Source organism: Trachurus trachurus, assembly GCF_905171665.1.
Source record: "Trachurus trachurus genome assembly, chromosome: 7".
NCBI lineage: Eukaryota > Metazoa > Chordata > Actinopteri > Carangiformes > Carangidae > Trachurus > Trachurus trachurus.
Genome location: NC_139901.1, coordinates 29142873 through 29166837, shown reverse-complemented (window position 1 = coordinate 29166837; position 23965 = coordinate 29142873). Strand labels below are relative to the sequence as shown.

General features: G+C 41.6%; 2 protein-coding genes across 3 annotated transcripts in view; one reads left to right on the top strand and one right to left on the bottom strand.

The window, feature by feature from the left end:
• Nucleotides 1–23965, bottom strand: part of cables2a (Cdk5 and Abl enzyme substrate 2a) — a gene marked incomplete at its 5' end in the record, with an annotated part of 86994 nt that overhangs the window by 25817 nt on the left and 37212 nt on the right. The window lies entirely within an intron of this gene.
• LOC310988867 (oxysterol-binding protein-related protein 2-like) lies at nt 8900–23488 on the top strand. Of its 2 annotated transcripts, none has more exons than XM_083975670.1 (14): nt 8900–9000; nt 9472–9509; nt 10689–10800; nt 13659–13734; nt 14938–15072; nt 16354–16451; nt 16585–16767; nt 17996–18103; nt 18454–18543; nt 19241–19367; nt 19920–20039; nt 21180–21303; nt 21391–21481; nt 23328–23488. In XM_083975670.1, the coding sequence occupies exons 2-14, from the start codon at nt 9473–9475 to the stop codon at nt 23428–23430; spliced, it is 1404 nt and encodes a 467-aa protein (XP_083831796.1). In that variant the 5' UTR covers nt 8900–9000; nt 9472; the 3' UTR covers nt 23431–23488. The 2 variants fall into 2 exon arrangements, with proteins under 2 accessions (XP_083831796.1, XP_083831795.1); XM_083975669.1 differs by having other exon boundaries at nt 8933–9000; nt 9345–9509.

Sequence of the window (23965 nt, the reverse complement as noted above, 5' to 3'; positions counted from 1 at the left end):
GAACAAATTATTGGACTTTTTCAAACATCTACTACTACGGCATACTTTCACCTAGAGACGCCATTTAAACTTTAAAATGTAGACACAAGTCTCATCTATTGCTGTATGAATCCAAGTTTTAATAGGTATTATAGTTTTTGATCAATCACTGTTCAGTGACCATGATCATTTTTTGGAGAAATTTTGAAATTTTGAATGGGTGTGTATTGCGCGGAATGTTCGGGCTAGAGTGGGTGACATCATCAGCTAGAGTGGAAGAAGTTGTCTGAAATTGTCTGAATTTTTTTCTTTCCACGCTGCTCCCGGCCACAACTTACACTCTACACACATGAGTTTTTCCACAGTTGTAGATGAACTTGTCCTCTCTCTAACAATGTGCTCGGAAAAGCAGAGAGACTTACAGAATTTAAACTGCGAGTCTCTGAGTGCGGCCAGGTCCCTCCCTCCTTCCCATTGACTCACAACAACATCAAAACATGGCGGCCTTCATCTTATGCCTGCCACACACATAAAGATTTTATAAATCTCAACCGATTTATTATCTGTGAGAGACCCCACACATGAAGATAAAAAATCTGTGATTGAACAGTTTTGATCGTATTGTGTGTGGTGTGCTGCGATATTCCAAACACAGCACACCACACACATTAAGATTTTTCAGAATCTTGACCCTCTGGTCATAAAACAATCCGGCATCAGCAGCGATACAAGGGGTATCGTTGCAGCTACTCTTTCGGGTCTATTTCCAGAATGGACAATGAGAGCGACGTAATTTTTTTTTAAATGAAAGCGGGACACTTCAGCCTTTACAACGATACCATCTGTGTGTGTCTGTGTGTCTGTGGCTCTGGACACCGAGCAGTCAAGCGGCTGTCCAATAGGGAGCCGTGCGCTGTCACATGACGGGCTGTGAGCGGCGGTCACATGATCGTTTAAACATGGCTGCTGTATTGCCGGCTGTTGCCGGCTACGAGCGCTACTGTCTTTGCTATCGGCTATCAGGAAACCTCCTGTGTATGCGTGAATGTCTGTGTGAACCTCATGTAACACCAGGGCTGCACCGTGGCTCTCTGTGAGGTTGCCGGTGCTGTGTGGAGAAGTGGCTTGTTGCCGCGAGCAGCATGCAGAGCTCGGCCAGCAGAGCTCGGCAAGCAGGCGCTTCTCCACACAACACCGGTTCTCCACACACAAGATGACTTTTGATTGAAACGGCCACCGAAGTCGGCCCCGATAATCGTAAATATTGAACATGTTTAATACTTACGATTATCGGCGCCGAACGTTTTCCGAGCCGATTGTCGGGGGAATTTTGACTCTTAACACACCACACACTACAAGAGAATCTTATAAGATAATCTTAAGACCTTAAGATAATCGGGCGGTGTCTGTCCGTGGTCGGAAGGGGGAAAATCGGGGCAAAATCAGCCCGATTATCTTTATGTGTGTGGCAGGCTTTAGTCGATGTGAGGGTCTAAGGACAGAGGATGTTGTTATGATGCCATGTAAAGCCCTTTGAGACAAACTGTTTGTAAAAACGGGCTATACAAATAAAATTGCCTTGCCTTGCCTTGCCTTGCCTTAGAATTTAAAAATTTGTAGTTATTTGTTGAGGTTTTAATGCATATTTTTTGTGTATTGTGTAACGATTATCAAGGCTACAGTATGTGCACTCATCTGCGGCGTCTCCTCTCCTCTTCATTTGCCTCAAAAATAAATATAATTTGCTGCTGCATGTTTTTTTCGTATTCAGCGATGAGCCACAATATGCCAAACTTCGGGTATCCATGTTTTTTCTCTTCCGAATTCCTGCAGTGTGAACGCAATGATGTCGGATTTCTGAGTTGGGAATTCCGACTTCCGAGTTGTTTTGAACGCAGATGTCATGCTAATTAGCAGGAAACTCACCTGACTTGTTAGCTTAGCTTGTTAACTAACTAATGGGCCACCATCTGAATTATAGCCTTAAGGCCTGCTACTCTGCAAGAACAGAGAAATGTGTTTGTGGTTTTCTCGGGATGGCAAGAACAAGAACAAAGTTAGTTCTGACCAGGACACATTTCATACTTAAAGCAAAAGTAAGCGGAATATTTGTGTTAATATAAGTCTTAAATAGTTATATCTTCCGACGGCAATCACTTATATAGAGTGTTTGGTCTGAAACACGGGTCTGTCAGTCACTCTGCTCTGCTGTAAGCCGAGGAGAAAACTTTCCTTGTATCCTACGACCTTTATCCAATGAGGAGAGAGAACGGCATAAAGGGGCGGTCCTCTCTGTGTGTGCAGCCAAGGGATGCGCGTGAATGTGGTGACGTAGGGACGAGGGCGGGGACTGCTAACTCCATCTGCTGACAAGAAGTTAGCCAAAACGACCGGATCGCTTACTTCTGCTACTCAAGTGCAGAACTTCAAGTTTCTGACCAATCACACACTAGTTGTCAGACACCATACAAGAAGAAAGTTCTGCCCAGGTCTTGCAAGCTGCAAGAACTCCCAAACCAGAGCTGCAAGAAAATAATGACTCATTCTTTTCTTGTAGCCCCAAGAGAGAGAACAAATTTAGGCCTCAGGTTAGCCTTTCACTGGGCCGTGCTAATGGGGGGTTAAATCTTGTTCACGCTAGTTATTAAACCGACCAACACCATCGTCTTGGGCAACACTGACCCACTTTCTGGTCAGCAAGTTTTTGTTGTTGTTGCTTTTTTGCCTCTGTGTCTGTAAATGTTTACAAGGTATTTAAAGTCTTACATTTTACATTTTACAAACCAAACAACGAATGGTATAATGGATCATTCCTTTGATCCATTATTGAAAAATGCATTATAATATTACAAAGCCTAATCCATTCTACTTGAGTCATGAAGCTGAATACTTGGCCCACTGTCTATTCATAAGGCATGCCATACAGCCGGCTACATGAAAGGCACAGCAGTGTCCAGCAGCACTCACAGTTCATAAACTAAATCAGATCTACTGCTCAAATGACTGGCAAAAAAAAAAAAGTATAGATGGATCATGTGTTTTGCACATTTTTTCAACTGCAACATGGCAGTCAGCAATGACTTCTGAGAAAATATCAGATTTAGTTTGACCTAGTTTTCCCCACATATTTCCTCTTTTTCTAATAAAAAAAAAAGTTTCTAATAAGAAGAAGTTTGGAAATATGCTTTGAAAAAAGCCACTGATAATGCCACTGGTCATTTGAGTCTGCAGAGACTCTTGACTTTTGCTTCTAGCACGAGAGCTCACTAATGAAGACTGACAAGCGCATTTACAGAAAATCGGCTCTGGTGAGTCTGGATGAACTCCCACTGGGACTCGTGTGCTCCCTCTTATAGACCTCATAAAGCCAACATTAGAGATGTACTGTAAGGAGGAAATCTGGAAGGAGGACAGGATATCATGCAAACCAAATTAAAACCGCAAATTACATTATACACCCAGATTGAATCAAGTGCACTTAGATTAAATCAAATTAAAACTTACTTTCAGATACTCGTTCTCTGATCTCAGGTCGTCCACCTCCCTGACGAGGTCCTCGGTCGTCTCCCCCATCATGAGCTGCATGAACGTCTCCGAGGAGCTGAACAGCGCGGGGTTTGCTCCTCCGGCAGCAGCAGCAGCAGCAGCCTGCAGAGCGCAGCCGGCTGTCTGCGCGCTGCTCGGTCTGCTGCCGTCGGCTTTCCCCGCCTCGCCGCCGCCGCTCGGGTTCACGTAAGCTTTGCCGTCTATCCAGCTTAAATCATTGTCGCTACTTTGAGAGTCGCGCTTATTGCTTCCCTCCGAGGGGCAGTCGGATATTTCCGAGCTGCTGTCCGACGTGGAGAGTTTCCCGGAGGAGATGCAGCAGCCGGAGTCTTTGCTCAGGTCCTCCGACGCGTTGCTGGCGTCGGAGAGTTTCCTCTGCGCGCCACCAGCAGCAGCAGCACCAGTAGGGCTCCTCTGGCACTCTGCTGCTGCTGCTGCTGCTGCTGCTGCGGCGGCGTTGGATGACACTTTCCCTGCACGTTTCCCCTGCGATCCGGTGACTTTCTGCTCCTTCTCTGAGTCGGTCTGACCCGGCTGCGCCTCCTTGGAGAAGGAGCCGCTTCGAGCATCTTTAACAGGCGGGTCCTTCGTCTTTTTCTTCTGGGTAGAAACTTGTTGCTGCTGCTGCTGCTGCTGCTGCTGCGTCTTGGGCTGTTTCTGGCTCCGGAGCGCGGACTTTAGGCTCTTGTCTCCGTCTCTGTTCATCCTGACTTTCTCTTTCTAACCTTAACCCTAACCCTTTTTTGTTTCAGGCGGATGCAGCTTTGTGATTCAAGATGACCATGATGTTTTCACAGCACAGAGTCCGTCCTTCACTGCTCACTCACTGACTCCATGCAGAGATCTGACTGGCTGCTCTCCTCATCCTGAAGACTGAAACTTTGCCATTACGCACGCACAGCCACAGACTATGACCAGCGTCTGACTAACTGCTGTTTAACTATGACTTCCGGTCACCATTTCCAAAATAAAAGCCCCATATACCCGCACTAGATGGAAATGCTCTGTTATTTCTTATCTATTTGATTGAAGTTATTATAGAGATTAAATATTGTATGTATTTTCAAAGCACCATTTACCTTGGTAAGGCCACTTTGTCCCATATTAGCTGTTCATGACTCAGTGGACGAGGAGACACAGGGAATTTATAAGCTTTTATTTTACAACTCGCAGTTTTCCCGGATTTGCTGTGACTCATTTACTGTAAAGCATGAGTCGATCCATCCTCATCCTCCATCCCTCACTGCTCTGCAAACCTGGTGCACAATTAAATATTTTATTGAGTCATTATTTGTTTATTTACCAGTTTGATTTAGTGATTATGACAACATTATGATCAACTTTATGCTCTTTGCAGATTAATAGATTCTGATGACAACACACTGAAAATTCACACATATATCACTTTACTGGGATGGGATTCTTCTTGGTTATAAGGTTTGTTTATGTATTTATCACATGTGTGAAAGAAATGCCACTATCTAACTTTAGTTCACTCACTTGACTCATCACAGAGAGAAGAAGCTGCCACCTTGTGGATAACTTGAGCTTGAGCATGCATTTCTCTGTGGCCACAATAACAGCTTGAGGCTCAACCCACTGGAAATGTGTGTAATGTTATATATATATATATATATATATATATATATATATATATATATATATATATATATATATATATATATATATATATATATATATATATATTTAAAAAAAGATCCTTTAGCCAACTGCTCAACTATGTGAGTCTTTATATGAAAAAAGTAGAAACAGTCGACTGAGAGAAAAATAGCACACAGCCATTTAAATAATTTCATATTTACATTTTCATACAAAATGCTTATCTAATTTGAAGGTAAAATACATGTACTCAGATTACTCTGTCTATCTAGCCCATGGCCATGGCCCTCCAGCCTATTTCAATGTCACCTTATTAAGCCAGTGTTCAAAATAGCTGCTGGACTCAACATCTGGATTATAAACATGGTTTAAGGCAAGTTAAAGGGCCATTACAACTTAATAAAAACTCAAAAAACTCACAATTTACCTCACAAAAACTCTTGTTTGGTTTTGTTTGGTTTTTTTCAAAAAATGATCTTCATAAAGAACAGTAAACATAAATAGCTTATGAATAGATGTCATCAATAATTTAAGATAATATACAACTACAGTTGATTAAGATATTTAACAGCTGATGGAACAAATGATCTTAGATATTTGTTGGACCTTGCCCTCCTAAGGCCAACTTCCTTCCTGATGGCAAAGGCCTAAAGGATGCTGGGGGTCTGCCAGGATGGCCTTAGCCCTCTGAATACACCTGACCTGACAGACCTGACTAAGATCATTTAGATTTACACCGATGATCCTTCGGCACTGACTAACAACACTTCGAGGCCAGTTTTTATTAACTAGGCTGAGATTGCCAAACCAACAGATCATAGAGAATAGAACTCAACAAATGACTAGTAAAACATTTTCATGAGCAGTGATGGGAATAACGGCGTTAAAATAAACGGCGTTACTAACGGCGTTATCTTTTTCAGTAACGAGTAATCTAACTAATTACTATTTCCACCGTTACAACGCCGTTACCGTTACCGACAATTAAATGAGGCGCGTTACAAACTAATTTGAAGCCGTTGTCCTCCGACTTGGCTCATCTCATCTCAGCCACAGAAGCTGCTAAACTGTTGTTGTTTTTTCCTCCTCTCCTTTGGTGAGGGGAGGGGGGAGGAGGGAGGGACGAGACAACCGCATAATTGATGATGATTGGTTGAGGCAGAGTAAGGTTTCATGTTAAGCCAATCAGAGGCAGTGTTCAGTTTGTACACAAACCACACACGCACGCAGTTTAGCCTCACACACACAGACTAGCAGAGGGAAGCTGCCGAGATCGGAGGGAAAGTGGAAACAGACACTACTTTAATCTCCCTGAGGTAAAAGACAAGAACATGTGAGGTGTAGCTACATTATGTCCCGGAGCGAAGTGTTTGTCCTGAGCTTCTGCTCACCTGACTCTGTGCAGCTTCTTCATTAAATCCAAACAGTCCGACACAGCGACGCACTGCTCCTCTTTGCCTCTAAAGTCTCTGTAGCTCATCAGCTGGAACTCTTCCAGAGCAGCTACAGCAGCGTTGTGACCTCAACCATGGTTGGTGAGAGCAGAAATGTTGTTGTTGTAGTGAAAATGGGCGGGCTCGTGAAGACGCGAATTTACACAAAGTCAAAACGAGCGATAAATCGCATTTCTCGCGTATCTCGCGTTTGGTCGCGCGTATAAACTCGAGCGAAAAAAAAGCGTTCCTCGTGTGAAAAACACGATGAAAAGGACGAAGACGCGAAGGTCCCGTCGCCATAAAAGAATCGGGTGTAGCGTCGCAAAAAAAAAAAAAGTCGCGTCTACCGCGTCTCGCGCCTAATCGCGTCTCGCGCCTAATCGCGTTTTTGCGTCACGGCCTTTTACACCGCGGACGTAACGAATAAACGGTGACGGTGTGAACGAACAACATAGAACAGGACCAGACGTGGCGTTGTTTCCTCTTTTCACCTACAGCTCCACTCTCCCTTACTTACACTAACTACTGTTATTGTTGAGGCCAGAGAATTGTGGGATTTGTAGTTTTTGACCAATCGTGTGCTCTTTCTTTTTGTGATTTTTCCGGTTCACACATGTTTGTTTTTTGTAGGGGCAAATGCGAGTGAAATGCTCGCCCATGGTGGGCATAAGAAAATGTAAGACCTGTCTAAAATTATTTAAGACTTGAACACAATAATTCAACAAATTTAAGACATTTTAAGACCTAAAATTTAGATTTTCACATTTTAGACTTTTTAAGACCCCGCGCGCATACCCTGTTATTTCATATAAAAGTTTAAGTGCATACATATTTTATGATGCTGTGTATTATATATTTAAGACCATCTTAGAATTTTCTAATAAATGTAATACTTTTTAAGGCCTTCATTTTAGATACATGAATTTAAGACTTTTTAAGGATCCGCAGATACCCTGTTGTGCGCTCGCAGCAGGACAGATAATCAGATGGATAATCGGTAAAGTTAATAATTTCACTTAATGTGGCCATGAATAAATTAATTTCGATGTTTCGCCTGTTATTAAACGCAAATCTTGAATAGGTCTCCGCTGTTTTCACATTTAAAAAGGTCTTTGTTGTCTTTGTACAGAGACAATATGAGATTTGCATGTAGCCACAGCACTTAAAAAACCCACTGTAACCTATTTTCATAGGCACACCAGCCTCGCTTTCAATAAAACACACACTCGCATTCCATAATTGCGATCAGTGAAATATATGAAAACAATAAAATACAATTTAAAAATGAGAGAAAAAAAATCCAAATTCTTCGACATATTTAAACTTTAAAAAAAAGAAACGCAATAGTTACTTTCCCTGGTAACTAGTTACTATTATAGTGAAGTAGTGGAGTTACTAACTCAGTTACTTTTTGGGAGAAGTAATTAGTAACTATAACTAATTACTTTTTAAAAGTAACGTTCCCAACACTGTTCATGAGTAAGTCCTCAGCTTCCTTAAATACACTGCCGTCCAAAAAATAAAGTCACAACACTAATATTTTGTTGGACCGCCTTTAGCTTTGATTACGGCATTTGCTGTGGCATCATTTCAATAAGCTTCTGCAATGCCAAACATTTATTGCCGACTAGATTTGCATTAATTTTTCAATGACTCTCCATGTGGTTCAGGTCTGGACTCTGTGGTCACATTAGACCACATTTCTTCCTTGAAGATGGTAGTTCCCCACTATCCTTCCAGTTAGTTCTTAACCCAGTTTTTAGATGTTTTATTTGCTTGATGCATGCCAATAATTTGACCCTTCTGATTAAGATTTTTTTCCACGACCACAGGATGTGTCTTCCAATATGGTCATTTAAGAAATAGGGTTAAATGTTAAAATAAGTTGTTGCCAGCTGAAACATAATCATCCATGCAGTAGCCTAATTATCCAATGGGAGGCTCTTACCTATTAGTTTAGTTCAATCAAGTGGTGACTTGGTGGACGGGCACTGCATAATCTTTGGTTGACCTTTTTTACAAATTCTGTCTGTATTGTTGTTTTGTTTTTTAGATTTCTGGTCTTTTCAAGCTCTTTAACTTCAACCTGCCAAACCACACTTATGTTGAGCTCCTGTGTGGTCCTTGTTTAATGTCACATTTATTAAATCTCTTTTGAAAATAGCTGCTGGACTCTGCTTTACCTACCTTCTATTTCTAGAACGCTGCTGGCTGCGCTCTGATTGGCCGACGCGCCTGTCAATCACGGTGTCCTTGGCTGCGCTCTGATTGGCCGACGCGCCTGTCAATCACGGTGTCCTTCCCGCCCACTTCCGCTCCGCTTCAGAGTCAGTTGGTGCTCGCTGCTTCTATCTCTTCTCCTCCTTCTCCTTCGATTGTTTATGTCGGTAGCGCTTTAAAATTTGACCTTAATTCACAGGTACATTTGACTGACTCGTGTTTTTAAACCTCCGTGTTTTGTGTCGGCGTCTGTTTGTGTCGCTGTCTGTTCTGACAACGTTACCTAATCTCTGCTGTTGACTCTCAAAACCTGACGATTTAATGTAACGTTAACTCAGTGGCAGCAGCGATGCTAACGGCTAGGTGGCTAACTAACTAACTAACTAACTAAACTAACTGTTAACTGTTTAACTGACAGCTGCTCTTGTTGTTGTTTTTGTTAACTTAGTTTTCTCGTTTTTATTCATTCATAGCATGCATTTACTGAGAACAACGTGTGGCTTTGGCCCTGCTCGGTGGTGTAACGAGCTGTCCGTGTTGCAGGTAGTGTCTGTGTGTGTGGCTGTCTGTGATGCTTGGAGAGCGGCTGGGCTGCAGGGACAGGCCGATGGTGGTGGAAACATGGCTTCTGTTCTGACTGAGTAACGCTCAAGTTACTTTCTCTGCTCAGTATGAACAGCGAGGAGGAGTTTTACGACGCTGAGACAGGTGAGCCCGCGTCTATATTTCATTTTTTGTAGTTGTAGTGTACCAAGGGCGTAATTTATGAGGGGGGGTTAGGGAGGTTATTAACCCCCCTCAAAAAAAAAAAGTAATCCAGCCAATGACACTGGTCTTAATTGGTCAAAAACATAAGGAAAAGAGCCACAAACAAGGCCAACAAACAATTGTAAATAGTTGGTTTGACATATGTTAAAGGGGGGAAACAACTGTCCAAAGGTAATGGTCATATAATAGAGTTAGCAAGTGAATTGTTGTCCTTTTCTCTTGTAAATCAAATGTTAAGAAATAGCTACACAAGTGGTGGCAAGTGGTGATGTGATAATTTAATAATAAGCATTAGTCCTGTTGGAATAAATGCGTTAATCGTCATCATAGATCAACAACAAAATAAAATGCATTTTGTTAAATAATCATGGTGAATGAGTGAAACACCTTTTACTGCTGTAACGAATATGGGAATGGCAACGTAAAGAGGTAAATTTGCACTCTCTCTCGCATTAGGACACATAAACACTGACCTTTTTTTTTTGCTTTTAAAAAAAGCAAAAGTTTCGTTACCTTTAATTATTGGTGCATGTTGTTTTGAGATCAGCGGAGCAGAGACGTGAGCTGCTCAGTGAACACAATGGAGGTGAACGGTACAGGTCCCCTGTCCCTCATCAAACTCATCAAATACACAATCCAACAACTCCACAACGCTCTGGTGGACAAGTTGTGACCTGCACATTCACCACGCTATGAGATAATCACGTATAATTATGTATCATTACGACACAGGAAGCAAATACTCTGAACTACTCTGCAGTCGTGGCTGCATTTGCCTCTAAAACAACTCTGTCTCGTAATGTTACTTGATTATCTCATAGCGTGGTGAACGTGCAGGTCACAACTTGTCCACCAGAGCGTTGTGGAGTTGTTGGATTGTGTATTTGATGAGTTTGATGAGGGACACGGGACCTGTACCGTTCACTGAGCAGCTCATGTCTCTGCCCCACCGATCTCAAAAACAACATGCACCAATAATTAAAGGTAATGAACCTACCGCTATGACTATGGTGATAGGAGAATTTTCCCAAAAAGTTGAACTATCCCTTTAAATATAGTTTTCTCTCTTGTATCTGTGCCGACTGACTTGTCTTCACTGTGTCTTTTCCCCCTCGACAGGGCTGGAGTCAGATGATTCCTGTGAGGTCAGTTTTAAAGACGCCCTGGTGTTTGACGGCAAGCAGGCGACCGATGGCAGCAGCACGCAGGAGAACGGCGTGTGGGAGCGCAGGTGAGGAATAACACAGATGTTCATATGTTTGGATAAAAAAACTATTTTATTTAGTTGTTTTAATAAAGTGAAAAGAAGTAAGAATGACCCCCCTGCAGCAAACATTAACAACATGACAATCCGGCCTTTCTTCAGATGTTAATGCACCGTCACTGCTGGTGAAACATTCAGGGTATCATTAACTCACTTGGTCGTAACTGATACTGAAGATCTAAAAAACCGATGCCTAAATAACTAGACGAGATGTTTTAAAAAGATATCAAAGTATTTCGTGTTTGAAATTCCAGCTGTCTCTAAACTGTCACGAAGAAATGACAGCTATGGAAATCAAGATGAGATGTGAAAGATGGAGAAAATGTTCAGATGAGACGACACAGATGCAGAGTAGAAAGAACAAAACAAACCCGCTGTGAAGTCACAAAGGAAAGGGACCTGCTGGAGAGTTCAGCTGATAAAGGAGGTGGCGGTGGCGCTGATGCACCGACCGACACTATACATGCAAGAATAAAATCTTAAAATATAAAAAGCAACTGCCTGGATGCTGAAAAAAAACTACAGTAAAGGTGTGTTTTGTAGAAAAGAAAGGAAAAGAAAAAGGGAACAGCATTTGAGGAAAAAGAACAATTTACCATCTGTTAATCATGTGAGTGGGAAATGTTCTGCTTTGGGGCGATGTGGCGATCAGCGACACAGGAAAACATTGCAAAGGAAGAATGTATTCCAGTATATATGAGAAAACTCAGAGTGAAAACTCACATGTGCTGCAGGCGGGAAGCAGGAAGTGAAAAGAGGCCGGTGTCTCTTCTTCTGACGGGATTCAAACCTCAAACTCCACTGTGACCTAGTTCACCGTTCCCTCACATAAACATCAATGAAAATCTGTCATTGAAACTCTTAGAGCTTCATGAAGGTTATTGATTAACCCGACGTCGTCCTTCTGGGTCAAATTGACCCAATCTGTTCCCTTCCTCCTTCTTTCCTTCCTTTCTCCCTTTCTTCTTTCCACAGTCCTTTTCCCCTTCATTCCTTCCCTTCATCCTTACTTTTTCTTCCTTCCTCTTTTGATCCAATTGACCTGATCTGTTCCCTATCCCTCCGTCTTTATTTCCTTCCCTTTCCCCTTCCTTCTTTCTTCCCTTCTTTCCCTTCTTCCTTCCATGAACAAATCAGTTCCCTCCCTCCATCTTTCCCTTCCTTCTTTCCACAATCCTTTCCCCTTCCCTTCCTTCCTTCTTTCTTCCTTCCTTGAACAAATCTGTTCCCTATCCCTCCATCTTTATTTCCTCCCCTTCCTTATTTCCTCCCTTCTTTCCCTTCTTTCTCCCTTGAACAAATTTGTTCCCTATCCCTCCATCTTTCCCTTCCTTCTTTCCACAATCTTTTCCCCTTCCTTCAGACCTCCCTTCTTTCCCTTCTTCCTTCCCTGAACAAATCTGTTCCCTATCCCTCCATTTTTATTTCCTCCCCTTCCTTCCTTCCTTCCTTCCTTCCTTCCTTCCTTCCTTCCTTCCTTCCTTCCTTCCTTCCTTCCTTCCTTCCTTTTTTCTTCCTTCCTTGAACAAATCTGTTCCCTCCCTCCACTTTTCTTTCCTTCCTTTTCCCTTCCTTCCTTCCTTCCTTCCTTCCTTCCTTCCTTCCTTCCTTCCTTCCTTCCTTCCTTCCTTCCTTCCTTCCTTCCTTCCTTCTTTCCCTTCTTCCTTCCTTGAACAAATCTGTTCCCTATCCCTCCATCTTTCCCTTCCTTCTTTCCACAATCCTTTCCCCTTCCTTCCTTCTTCCTTCCTTTTTTCTTCCTTCCTTGAACAAATCTGTTCCCTCCCTCCACTTTTCTTTCCTTCCTTTTCCCTCCCTTCCTTCCTTCCCTTCGTCGTTACTTCTTCCTTCCTTTTTGAACCAATTGACCCAATCTGTTCCTTCCCTCCTTCTATCTTTCCTTCGTTTTTCCCTCCCTTCTCTCCTCCCATCTTCCCCTTCTTCCTTCCTTCCTTCCTTCCTTCCTTCCTTCCTTCCTTCCTTCCTTCCTTCCTTCCTTCCCTTCTTCCTTGACCCAGGAGAACAACAGGATTTAAGAGTTAAACTTGATTGAGATTCTTGACGAGACGTTTCTGATTTTGCACAAAGTTTAACGCGACTGAAACTGGAGGAAACAGGATTTTAAGAACCAGAAGCTTCTGAGAGATCAGTGAGAGATCGGAGGCTGATCAAACACATTCTGCCTGCGCCTGAGACGGCCTAAAAATATCATAACTCAAAATGATCTGCAGGAAGGAAGAGTGGCTGAGAAGTCCTTAAATAATGGAGAGACTGTAAGACGACGGCTGCAAAAAAAAAAAAAAAAAAGTGCCAAAGGGGACGTTACTTTAAAAAAAAACTGAGTGAGTGTGGAGCTCAAACTTTTACAGGTTCACGAAATAAAAAAGTAACAGCTCATTAACAATTGAAGAACGGCTCTTTTAAATGTCTCGTTTGCTGCAGTCGCTTTATTTAAAATGAAAAATGAACCAAATACCTCCTAATGAACACGACTGTCAGAGCTGGATTCAGTCATACAACTGCATGTATGTAAGTATGTGAGAACGTATGTTTGCATGTCACCACACGACCACGTTAAAGTTCGTTTTTTAACGTTCATCATGCCTCACTCCCGCATGGAGGCGGCTGACAAGGCGGGAGAACCACATTTTTAAGATTTTAACCAGCACAACGAACGCCTCCTATCAGAGCAGCCGCCTCGATCCTCGGTTGTTTCATTCACTGAACAGTTCTCAGCCGTTCGGAAGCAGCTGTTAACGACACATGGTCTGATTTCACAAGAACTTTAAAAAAAATAATAAAACTGATCCAAAAATGTGTTCCAGGAAAACCCTGCCTGCGGAGATGATCTCCAGAAACAATTACAGTGTGTGGAGCATACTGAAGAAATGCATCGGCATGGTGAGTCCTTCACATTTTTCTGAACAAGCAGCAGCAGCAGCAGCAGCAGCAGCAGTAGTTGTCGGATTCGGAGGTGGTGTAGCGTGCATGTTGTTAAATAATTGAGTAACTACAGTAACACACGTCAGCTCTGAACTCGCTGCTACAAGATGAGTCTTGACTGAACTCACTGTTCTGTTTTTATTAATGCTCTGGTGGCTGTACGTAGTTGTTGGTTTTGGGGAAATGCACCATTAAAGATCCAAAATGCAGCTCTGGAATAAATTAAGAGACCACTCCCAAAATGATCAGTTTCTCTGGTTTTACTATTTATAGGTACTGTATGTGTATTCTATCAACTACTGACAACATTTCTCCCAAAATTGAAATAAAAAAATTGCCATTTAGAGCTTTTATTGGCTGAAAATGACTAAACTAGTCTAAATAACAAAAAAATATTAAGTCTTTTCAGACCTTGAATAATAATAATAATGCAAAGAAAACATGTTCATATCATATTTAGGGGCGGTGTTTAGCTCAGTTGGTAGAGCACCCGCCCCATGTGTTGAGGCTATAGTCCTCACTGCAGGCGGCCTCGGTTCGAATCCCGCATCGAGCGGCCCTATCCTGCGTGTCATTCCCCCTCTCTCTGCCTCCCGTTTCCTGTCTCTCTCTCAACTGTCCTGTCAATTAAAGGCAAAAATGGTAAATGGTCTGTATTTATATAGCGCTTTTCTACCTGAAACGATACCCAAAGCGCTTTACAGTACATCACATTCACCCATTCACACACACATTCACACACTGATGGCGCTAACCACGACCCATCAGGAGCAAGGTGGGTAAGGTGTCTTGCCCAAGGACACTAGAATGAGTTGTGTTTGTGTTGGTGTTTAAAAAAGAAAAGAAAAAGAAAAGAATGACTGTCATACATGTAGAGATGCTTTTAAGAAACATTTGTGAAAGTGGTCTTTTATGTTTTTTTCCAGAGCTGCACCTTGAATAAACAGCTGCAGACAGTAAACGCAGGTTATCATCGCCACGGTTACATTTTTGTTGCTCAGACGTGACATAATAATGATGCATGAGCTCCGTTCTCCTGCACACTACATTTCTGTTTTAACTCTGTGCATTTAGTTCCCGCTTGTTTTTTTTCTGCTCTGAATTTGTATGACTTTTATTTATTTATTTATTCATGTACTTTATTTCTGGTGGTGTTAACAGGAGCTGTCCAAAATAGCGATGCCGGTCGTGTTTAATGAGCCGCTGAGCTTCCTCCAGAGAATCTCGGAGTACATGGAGCACACTCACCTGATCCACAGAGCCTGCGGTTTATCAGACTCCATAGACCGCATGCAGGTAAACACCGCTCCGATGTTATGTAGTATATGTTAAATATTAGAAAATCAGCTTTTTCAGAGTAATTTATTTTTCTGTTTTTCCTGAATTAACAAGATTTCAAAATCCCGTAAGAATCTCCCACCTGCAAGTAACGTGAGGACTGATTTCAGAATAAAAGTGCTACATCATGAGGTGTTGTTCTGTAAAACAGTTAGTTTCCTCTTAATGTCAATCTAAATTTACAGGGAACACAGTGAAAATAAGAAATATTAGTGGGCTTTTCCTTTGAAAATCTACATCACCTTGCAAACTATGCAATTGAATCCATTTTGGAAGGTCAACTTTATTTTGAAATCAGTCCTTACACGCTCTTACTGTAGTGTATATAAATATAAAAATTGTTTTAGATCAATGAAAATGAATAAATTATTGTTTTAAAAGCATTGGATTTGTTAAAATGTACACTTTGTATTCACATTGGTTTTATGTCATTTCAACGACATTTGAACCTTTTTTAAGGTTTTTAACAAGAGTAAAACTGAAGCCCCTAGAAATGTCAAATGTTGTTATCACAAAAGAATAATTAATATTAAATATCTTATCCACCTACAGTAGATTTAAGTGTACTTATAAAAAGTATACTTTCTTCTAAAAACATTGAATTGAAATACAGTTTTACTATTTTAGCAACACCAGGCAGGACTTATCCTAAAAACACCACTTTTTTTCTAAATAATGTGACAAATTATGTAAAATTTGTCAAATAACATAATGTTGCAAAACGCTCTGGTGGACAAGTTGTGACCTGCACATTCACCACGCTATGAGATAATCACGTATAATTATGTAACAGAACATTACCAGACAGAGTTGCTTTACAGGTAAATTCATGCAAAACCGTTGATGCGTGTTGCCTTCAGGGGCAGTTTTTCAGCAATTAGTCTCTGCATTTACCTCTAAAACAACTCTGTCTGGTAACGTTGTGTTATTATCTCATAGCGTGATGAATGTGCAGGTCACAACTTGTCCACCAGAGCGTTGTGGAGTTGTTGGATTGTGTATTTGATGAGTTTGATGAGGGAAACCAAGAAATCCCATGAGCCTCCGTAGCGTAGCTCTGAGCAGCTCGCAGCTCTGCTCCGCCGTTCTAAAAATAGCCTGCACCGACAATTAAAGGTAACAAACTACTGCTAAGACTATAGGGATTATGGCAATGGGCCAATTTGCCAAAATGTTGAACTATCCCTTTAAAGATGAATCTTCTGTCAGTTGATAAATAAACTCGTGTCTCTGTGGCAGGTTGTTGCTGCGTTCGCTGTCTCAGCTGTCGCATCTCAATGGGAACGGACTGGAAAGCCTTTTAACCCTTTACTGGGCGAGACGTTTGAGCTCATAAGGTACCAGAGAAAACTGTGAGCCAAAGCCTGTGCAAAGTTGTGGTTGCAAAGTGCAGTTTTGAAGCAGTAATTATTGTCTCTTCTTTAATTCATGTGAGTTTTTAAATGTTTGTTTTGTTTTTTTTCTTCCCAGGGAGGACGAGGGCTACAGATTGATCTCGGAGCAGGTGAGCCACCATCCGCCCGTCAGTGCCTTCCACGCTCAGTCGCTGAAGCAAGAGTTCGAGTTTCACGGCTCCATCTACCCGAAACTCAAGTTCTGGGGCAAGAGCGTGGAGGCTGAGCCCAAAGGCACCATGACACTGGAGCTACTGAAGTGAGTGTGTGTGTAGTTTTCTGCATGGCCACACACTTGTAACTGCATTTGATTCTTGGTTTGTGTGTTTAGTGGATGGTTTGTTGTTAGCGCTCAGTGTGTCTGCATGTGGGAATATCTCCTGAAAGTTAGGTGTTGCATTCATGCTCGCTTGGTTGGTTTTGCATGGAAATGTGGAAATGTGAAGAGTAAAGGAGCCAACAACAGTTAAAGGAACAGTTCCACATTTTAATTAAGACGCTTATTTGGTTTCTTAGCAGGAGTTAGATGAGAGGATCAATACCAATACTGTTAGATAGAAGCTACTGTACATCCAGCACAGTTAAAGCTTTTTTTGACCTAAAACGTAAATGTAAAAATGATAATTGATTTGTTTGTGAGCTTTAAAGCAGTAGAATTGAATAGAAAATAATAGAATAGATTAGAATAGAATAGAATATACTTTATTAATCCCTTGCAGGAAATTCTTTCGTCACAGCGCTCCAGTGTACAAAGGTGAAGAATATTATAGCAGAATGATACAATACAACAACGTAAGATAAATTACAAATTAAATATTACAAAAAATTACAAAGTTAAATATTACCAGAATTACAAAAGTTAAAAACTACAAGAATAAACCCCCTAAATTTGCCCCTCCCGCTCCCCCCATTTCAACAGTATATACAAAAGAAAATATAAGCATACAATAAATAAATCTAGGAGGGTTTCATTAGCTTTAGACGGAGCCAAACCAGTCTGTTTTTGTTTAAACTTGTGTTTAAAACCTTTTACACACACATTTACTTGGCATAGAGGGAAACTAAATGTCTTCTCTGTGCAGCTTAGAAACAGTCCACAGGGTAAAAGAAAGGACTCTCGCATCAGCAGCAACATCTTGCACATGTGGATTTCTCCACTTGTCACAATCTTCACATGTCGGTGGAGTCAGGTCTTTTTAATTTAAACTAAACGACTGAAGTCACCAGTATACTATAAAACACAATCCCACAAGTAGTGAGTTTTCTTTTCCGTCCACAAAACAAAGACAAAAGGAGAAAGAGTTCTTCCTTTCAGCCTGGATAGGTCGTTGTTCTCTCTCCCCAGACTAGAGGATCGCGGCGGCTGAAGCTGAGTTTCGCTGCGTTAAAAAAGGTGCTCTGTCTGTCAGTGATGATGATGGAGAAAATTAGCACAAAATGTCTCAAAATGTCCAACGGTTTGTTGAGGAGGCTGATTCTTCTTCCAGACATAAAGAGGCGTACACGTGGACGAATCCGTTCTGCTGCGTGCATAACATCATCCTGGGGAAACTGTGGATCGAGCAGTACGGGACTGTGGAGATCGTCAACCACAGGTAAACACACAGTTTATTATAGGATTTTAAACAATTAGGACCCAGATTCAAGATTCAAGATGTTTATTTCGCTATTTTGTGCACAGACAAGACAATCTCTGAGTTAAAAAAGTTTAAAAAGAATTTAAAAGGAATAAGTCAAAGCAAAAAATACAAAGAAAACATCAATATATAACATAGATAAATTACATTGAAGAAGAAAACACAGATAAAGCTGCCAAAATGTATGATATACACAGAAATTTAAATATGAATGTTAGGTTCATTAAAGTGAGATGCAGTGATATCTGTGGTGTAACAGTTAGCAGCGTTATTTGATTAACATCCACGTCTCTTCCTTTTTGTTTCAGCACGGGCGATAAGTGTGTGTTGACCTTCAAACCATGTGGGATGTTTGGGAAGGAGCTGCACAAAGTAGAAGGATATATCCAGGACAAAAGGTGAGAGAGTTCGAATCCCGCATCCCTAAACCCAAACCTAACTAAAATGTCCAGATAATGCGATTGGAAACTGTTTTTCTCCTGCATGTACGTATATACGCCTTCTTGCTTAACAACAGTAGAGACGGCACAAAGTGTAGGATAGAAGTTGGCCTGAATCCGGCTAAAAAATAATAGCACTGATGCGTCGGTGCATTTCATACAGTGCATCCCCCGACCTGAATCATTTGTATTTATTTTCAGCCTGAACCTGAACACTAAGTTATTTATATCCAGTTTTTCACTCGGTGACAAAAAAGTGAACTGGACAGGGGTCCGTGTTAACCCTCTGAAACGACGCATACGCCACCTGAGGAGGCGAACACAGTCAATTATTGAAGTCCCCTTAAACCAAAAATTGATTATTTGAAATGATTAACGTGCCAGTGTCGTGTTTGGGTTCTGCTACAAGACATTTCAACAGTGAAGTTGCTAATGCACGCCATAACTGAGCTTTTAAGATTTGATTTTAGGGGGACTTTAATTACATAATTACATGCAACTTTGTCTCTGTTGCATGTACAGTAAACTGGGACAAGGACGGAACGAAGACTTGAACTATAAGCTCGATTTAGCTGTGCAATGTAAACCTACTGATTGTCTGAATCCTTCTCTCCACGATGAATCATCTTGTCTCTGGTCTCGTCTGTGGAACCAGTAAGAAGAAGCGACGAGTGATCTACGGGAAGTGGACGGAGTGCATGTACAGCGTCGACCCGAAGGTTTACGACACGTACAAGAAGTCGGACAAGAAGACGGGAGGAGACTCAAAAAAGCTGAAGCAGGTGAGCGACGCTCCGGTTTGTGAGGGTGAAAACTCACCCGAACACGAAGCGGCCGACGCTCTGAGACGATGAAACGCTGCTTGGAGTCTGTTGTTCTTCTCACGTTTGTGTTTGACATGTTTTATCTGTCTTACAGCGTGTGAAGTAAATCTGTGCCTTTTTATTTTTTTTACTCATCACTCTAAAACGGTATCTTTTCCTTTCACAATAACATGCAGTGGCTTAGTCGAAGGTAAGGTGACAGTGTATTTGATCTGTGTAGTGTGCTACTGCTGTTGTCTAGTTGGAGTTATGTTAAGTGCAGTGTATGATTAGATCATTGCCAGCACTAGTCCATGATGTCTTGCAATGACTTGCATTGTTGCTTGAAAGACGTGTTGAACTTGTGGCGACTGTATTTTATGTGAAGCACCTGTTTGCACTTGAACTCTACGTACTCTTAAAGGTTTATCTGGTCAGTCGGTCTGTCGGTCTGTGACTGATAATGTTTCCTGTTTCTGTGTTGTTTGTGTTCGTGTTTTTGTGCGCATACACGTGTGTGTGTGTGTGTAGGAACATAGTTGTGAAGGTGAAGAAGCAGATGAGATGCCGGAGGTTCAGGAAACCGTGACTGTGATACCAGGAAGTGCCTTACTGTGGAGGATAACGCCGCGGCCGGCTCAGTCAGCACAGGTCAGAGGCTGATACACACACACACATACCGCATATATACACACAAACACACACACACCGTATACACACACACCGCATACACACACACACACACACACACACACGGTTCATGATGGTACAGCTGGAATCTAAATGACTCTTGTCGAGGTTTTTTGCTCAGTTTCATCAGGCAGGGTGTAAGAAAATACTGATACACTACAATAAAGTGTCCAAGCTAATTTCTGTCGGTAGAATTTCATGATTAGAAGAAAACATAATATTTAATTGAAAACAATTAGGACTTGACTTATGTGTCGTGTCATGTGTAGGCTGTACAGTGTGGTTGAAAAGGTTGAATTTAACTTATACCATAATAATGTTTGTGCATAAAACATTGTGTTTATACTATGAGAGTTTTTTTTGCAATATATCGCCGGACATTACAAATTAAACTCCATTTATTCATGAGGTAAAGAGTAAACAGGACCTTCGACATAGTATATAAGTAGTACATAATGTATAGCTCTTATTCATAGCTCAGTGTCCCAGTGAAGGCAACACAACTCTTTTTAACTGACCAGTTACACAGTGAAACTTCCAGCAAACACCAAACATAGCAAAATCAAGAGAGAGAGAAAGAGTTTTTTTTATATATATATATTTACAGCACTTTGCAAAAGTTTAAGGCCCTTCAGATGTTTGGATCCTTATTTCTAATACCATCCGAGAGCCCTCTGATCGGTCCCACATTTATTCTGCAGCGTGACAACGACCCAAAAATGACAGCCAGAGTCAAAAATAACTATTTTAAATCCACAAGACGAAGACTGAGTCCTGATCTCAACATCATGGAGTCAGTCTGGCTTTACACGAAGAGACAGAGACACTGAGACCTGAGCCTCAATCCACAGAAGAACTATAGCAGGTTCGGCCGGATTTCTGCTTTTAGAGGGCAATAGCTGTGCCGCTCCCGTTTTTCCAAAATAAATCCCATTCAACAACCTGCCAGTCAAGAACCTGGGAAAACTGTGCACAGGTATCTGGAGGAGAAAGGCAAAGTGTCTTATTTAGGTTTCTTCTGTTGAACTGTGAATGAAGTGAATCAATAAACAAAAACTATTCATGAAAGCACCTTCACGTTGTCTGTTATCTTGTGTGTAGATGTACAACTTCACCAGCTTCGCCATGACGCTGAACGAGCTGGAGCCCGGCATGGAGCGGCTGATGGCGCCGACAGACTGCCGGCTGCGGCCCGACATCAGAGCCATGGAGAACGGAGACACGGGTGAGACCAGCGTCACAGAAACACAAAGGTTTGATCCACACACACACCTGACTGCATCGCCAGGACCCTGACGTCTGTGTTTTACAGACACGGCGAGTTTAGAGAAGGAGCGGTTAGAGGAGAAACAGCGGTCGTCGCGTCGGGAACGATCCACGGACAACGAGGACTGGTCGACCAGGTGAGTGTCGGTCAGAAACCATAAAACTAGAGCCCATTACAAACTGTGGTGGTGATTAAACATGTCAGTAGAGCCGCAACAATTAATCAGTTAATCAAACAATAATCCAATATTAAATTAATCGCCAACTATTTTGAGTAGTTTTTAGAGAAAAAAAAGTCAAAATTCTCTGATTTCAGCTTCTTAAATGTGAATATTTCTGGTTTCTTTGTTCCATTATGACGATAAACTGAGTCTCTCTTTGGTTTGTGAACAAAACAAGACATTTGAGGACGTCGTCTGGTGGTTTGAGAAACACCGATTGATATTTTTCAACATTTCTTAACATTTTATTGACCAAACAACTAATAGATTAATCATTTAAATAATCAACAGATTAATTTATAATGAAAATAATCGTTAGTTGCAGCCCTACATTTTTCCTCAGCCGATGTGAGGGCAGAGGATGTTGTCATGATGCCATGTGAAGCCCTTTGAGACGAACTGTTGGTAAAAATGGGCTGTACAAATAAAATTGCCTTGCCTACATGTCAGTCTCGTGTTGAATTAACACCAAAATCATGGGTGAATATATAAGTTTAGATCAATTTTAAGTGGTAAGATGTTGACTTAAGTTTATAAAGTGATGTTAACTCTTCACTTATCAAATCACGGACTGTTATTTACTTGTATCATCGACTTACAAATGAGTTTTTGCCGGCTGAATGAAAACAAAACCAGTGGTGACAGAGATGTATTGATGTATACAGACAGAGAAATATTGCACGAGTATTATTTCTGTTTACATAAAGGTTTGTCAAATCTCAATAAAGCCATAGGGAACATTTTGAGTCTTTATTTGAATAGATACATAAAACCAGCAACATTTATTAATTTAAAAGTGCTAAAACATCTGTAAGACCTAAGATCTTCATGTAAAGCTCTCCTCAATGCACCACACATATATTCAACATCAGCTCAGGGTGCTTTTAGTTATTTTGGTCCGACACATTGCCTATTGAACTCCAACAATGTCTTCCTTCATGGATGCAAACAGCGCGCCGAAAAGCGAAACTCGCTTTTTTCATGACCAATTAGGTGACTTGTGTGAATCGTTCAGATCCGAAGAGTTTTTGTTTTTGGGAGAGGGGGGGGGGTCTCAGCGTCTCAGCTGGGGTCAGTAAAATGTTTTTCTAACAGGCTGACAGTGACAATCACGTGAAACTGAGGCGAACTCATTCATGGTTGTCTCTGATTATACTGATAACAGCCTACCTCCAATGTAGACGCGCGACGTGCGCGCTCATTAAAGCGGCGCGTATCCGCGTACATCGGTGCGACGGCGACGCCGTTTTTCCCCCCGTGCATGTGGAGCTGTGCACCGCGGACACGCACGGTTCCCTACGTTGCTGTGTCAGGCAGGTGTTCCCACGGAGCTCTGCCCCGTTCCCCCCCCCCGGGACATTCCTCTCTTTTTTGGTCCTGACCCGTTTGCATCCCTGTTCCTTTATATGTAAACTAAAAACATATCTGTTCTCAAGCATTTAATTGTTGCTGTTTTGTTTTTTGTTTTTTTACACATATTGGCCTTTTGGTTTAACATGCACTCTACATGTATTGGCCATCTTGCTTTAATCCTGAAGCACATTGAGTTTATGCTCGTCAGATGAAAAGTGCTATATAAATAAAGTTGACATTGACATGGAAAAGGAAAAATAACTCCCATTTTCAATCTGACTAAAGGCAGAAAACATTCCTACACACTCACTGTAATTTAAACAAGTCTCCGCAGCGTTACGGCGCCTCCGTTGTGCAACGTGCTCATTAAAAACCTGTCTTCCTTCTTGTCGTCCCCTCGTCTCCGCAGGTGGTTCCAGGCGGGGACGAACCCCCACACGGGCGCCGAGGACTGGCTCTACACCGGCGGATACTTCGACAGGAACTACACCGACTGTCCCAACATTTATTGACGCAGGAGCTGCTCGGCGGCGACGTCGACATCTCTCTCACCGATCCACCGTTTCTCTCAGTCGCATCTCTCAGACGCTCACTGGTACCGCGTCGAATCGATGAAACGCTGATATCAAAAATGTGATCAGACAGTTTATTATTATTATCAGATTACCTGACAACTGACTGAACGTCGTCGTCGTCGTCGTCCACAGGAACAAAACGAAACAAAAAACAAGCGATATAAGGAGAATTTTACTTTTAGAAGTTTACTTACTGTGCATCAAAACATCTTCATCTTTATCTTCCCTAGACATGTTCTGATGATGATAATAATAATAATAATAATAATAATATTAGATAATCCACGTGTATGTTTCTCTGCAGGTCACAAAGCTCCGACTTCTATCTACAGGATAAATGTCCCGGTGTAGTTCAGGTACTCAGCCACAATCCTACCTGCAGACACTCCACACACACACTTCTGTCAAGTTGCATTCAGATATCAGGGGTTATTTAAACACATCTGCTACTTTTATAATATAAATATAACCT

Excerpts from the sequence above, each read along its gene's own strand:
- LOC310988867 (XM_083975670.1), top strand. The coding sequence starts at position 9,473 with ATGAACAGCGAGGAGGAGTTTTACGACGCTGAGACAG. Across the intron at positions 10,801-13,658 it reads AACGGCGTGTGGGAGCGCAG|GAAAACCCTGCCTGCGGAGA; the intron begins GTGAGGAATAAC and ends AATGTGTTCCAG. Across the intron at positions 19,368-19,919 it reads ACTCAAAAAAGCTGAAGCAG|GAACATAGTTGTGAAGGTGA; the intron begins GTGAGCGACGCT and ends GTGTGTGTGTAG.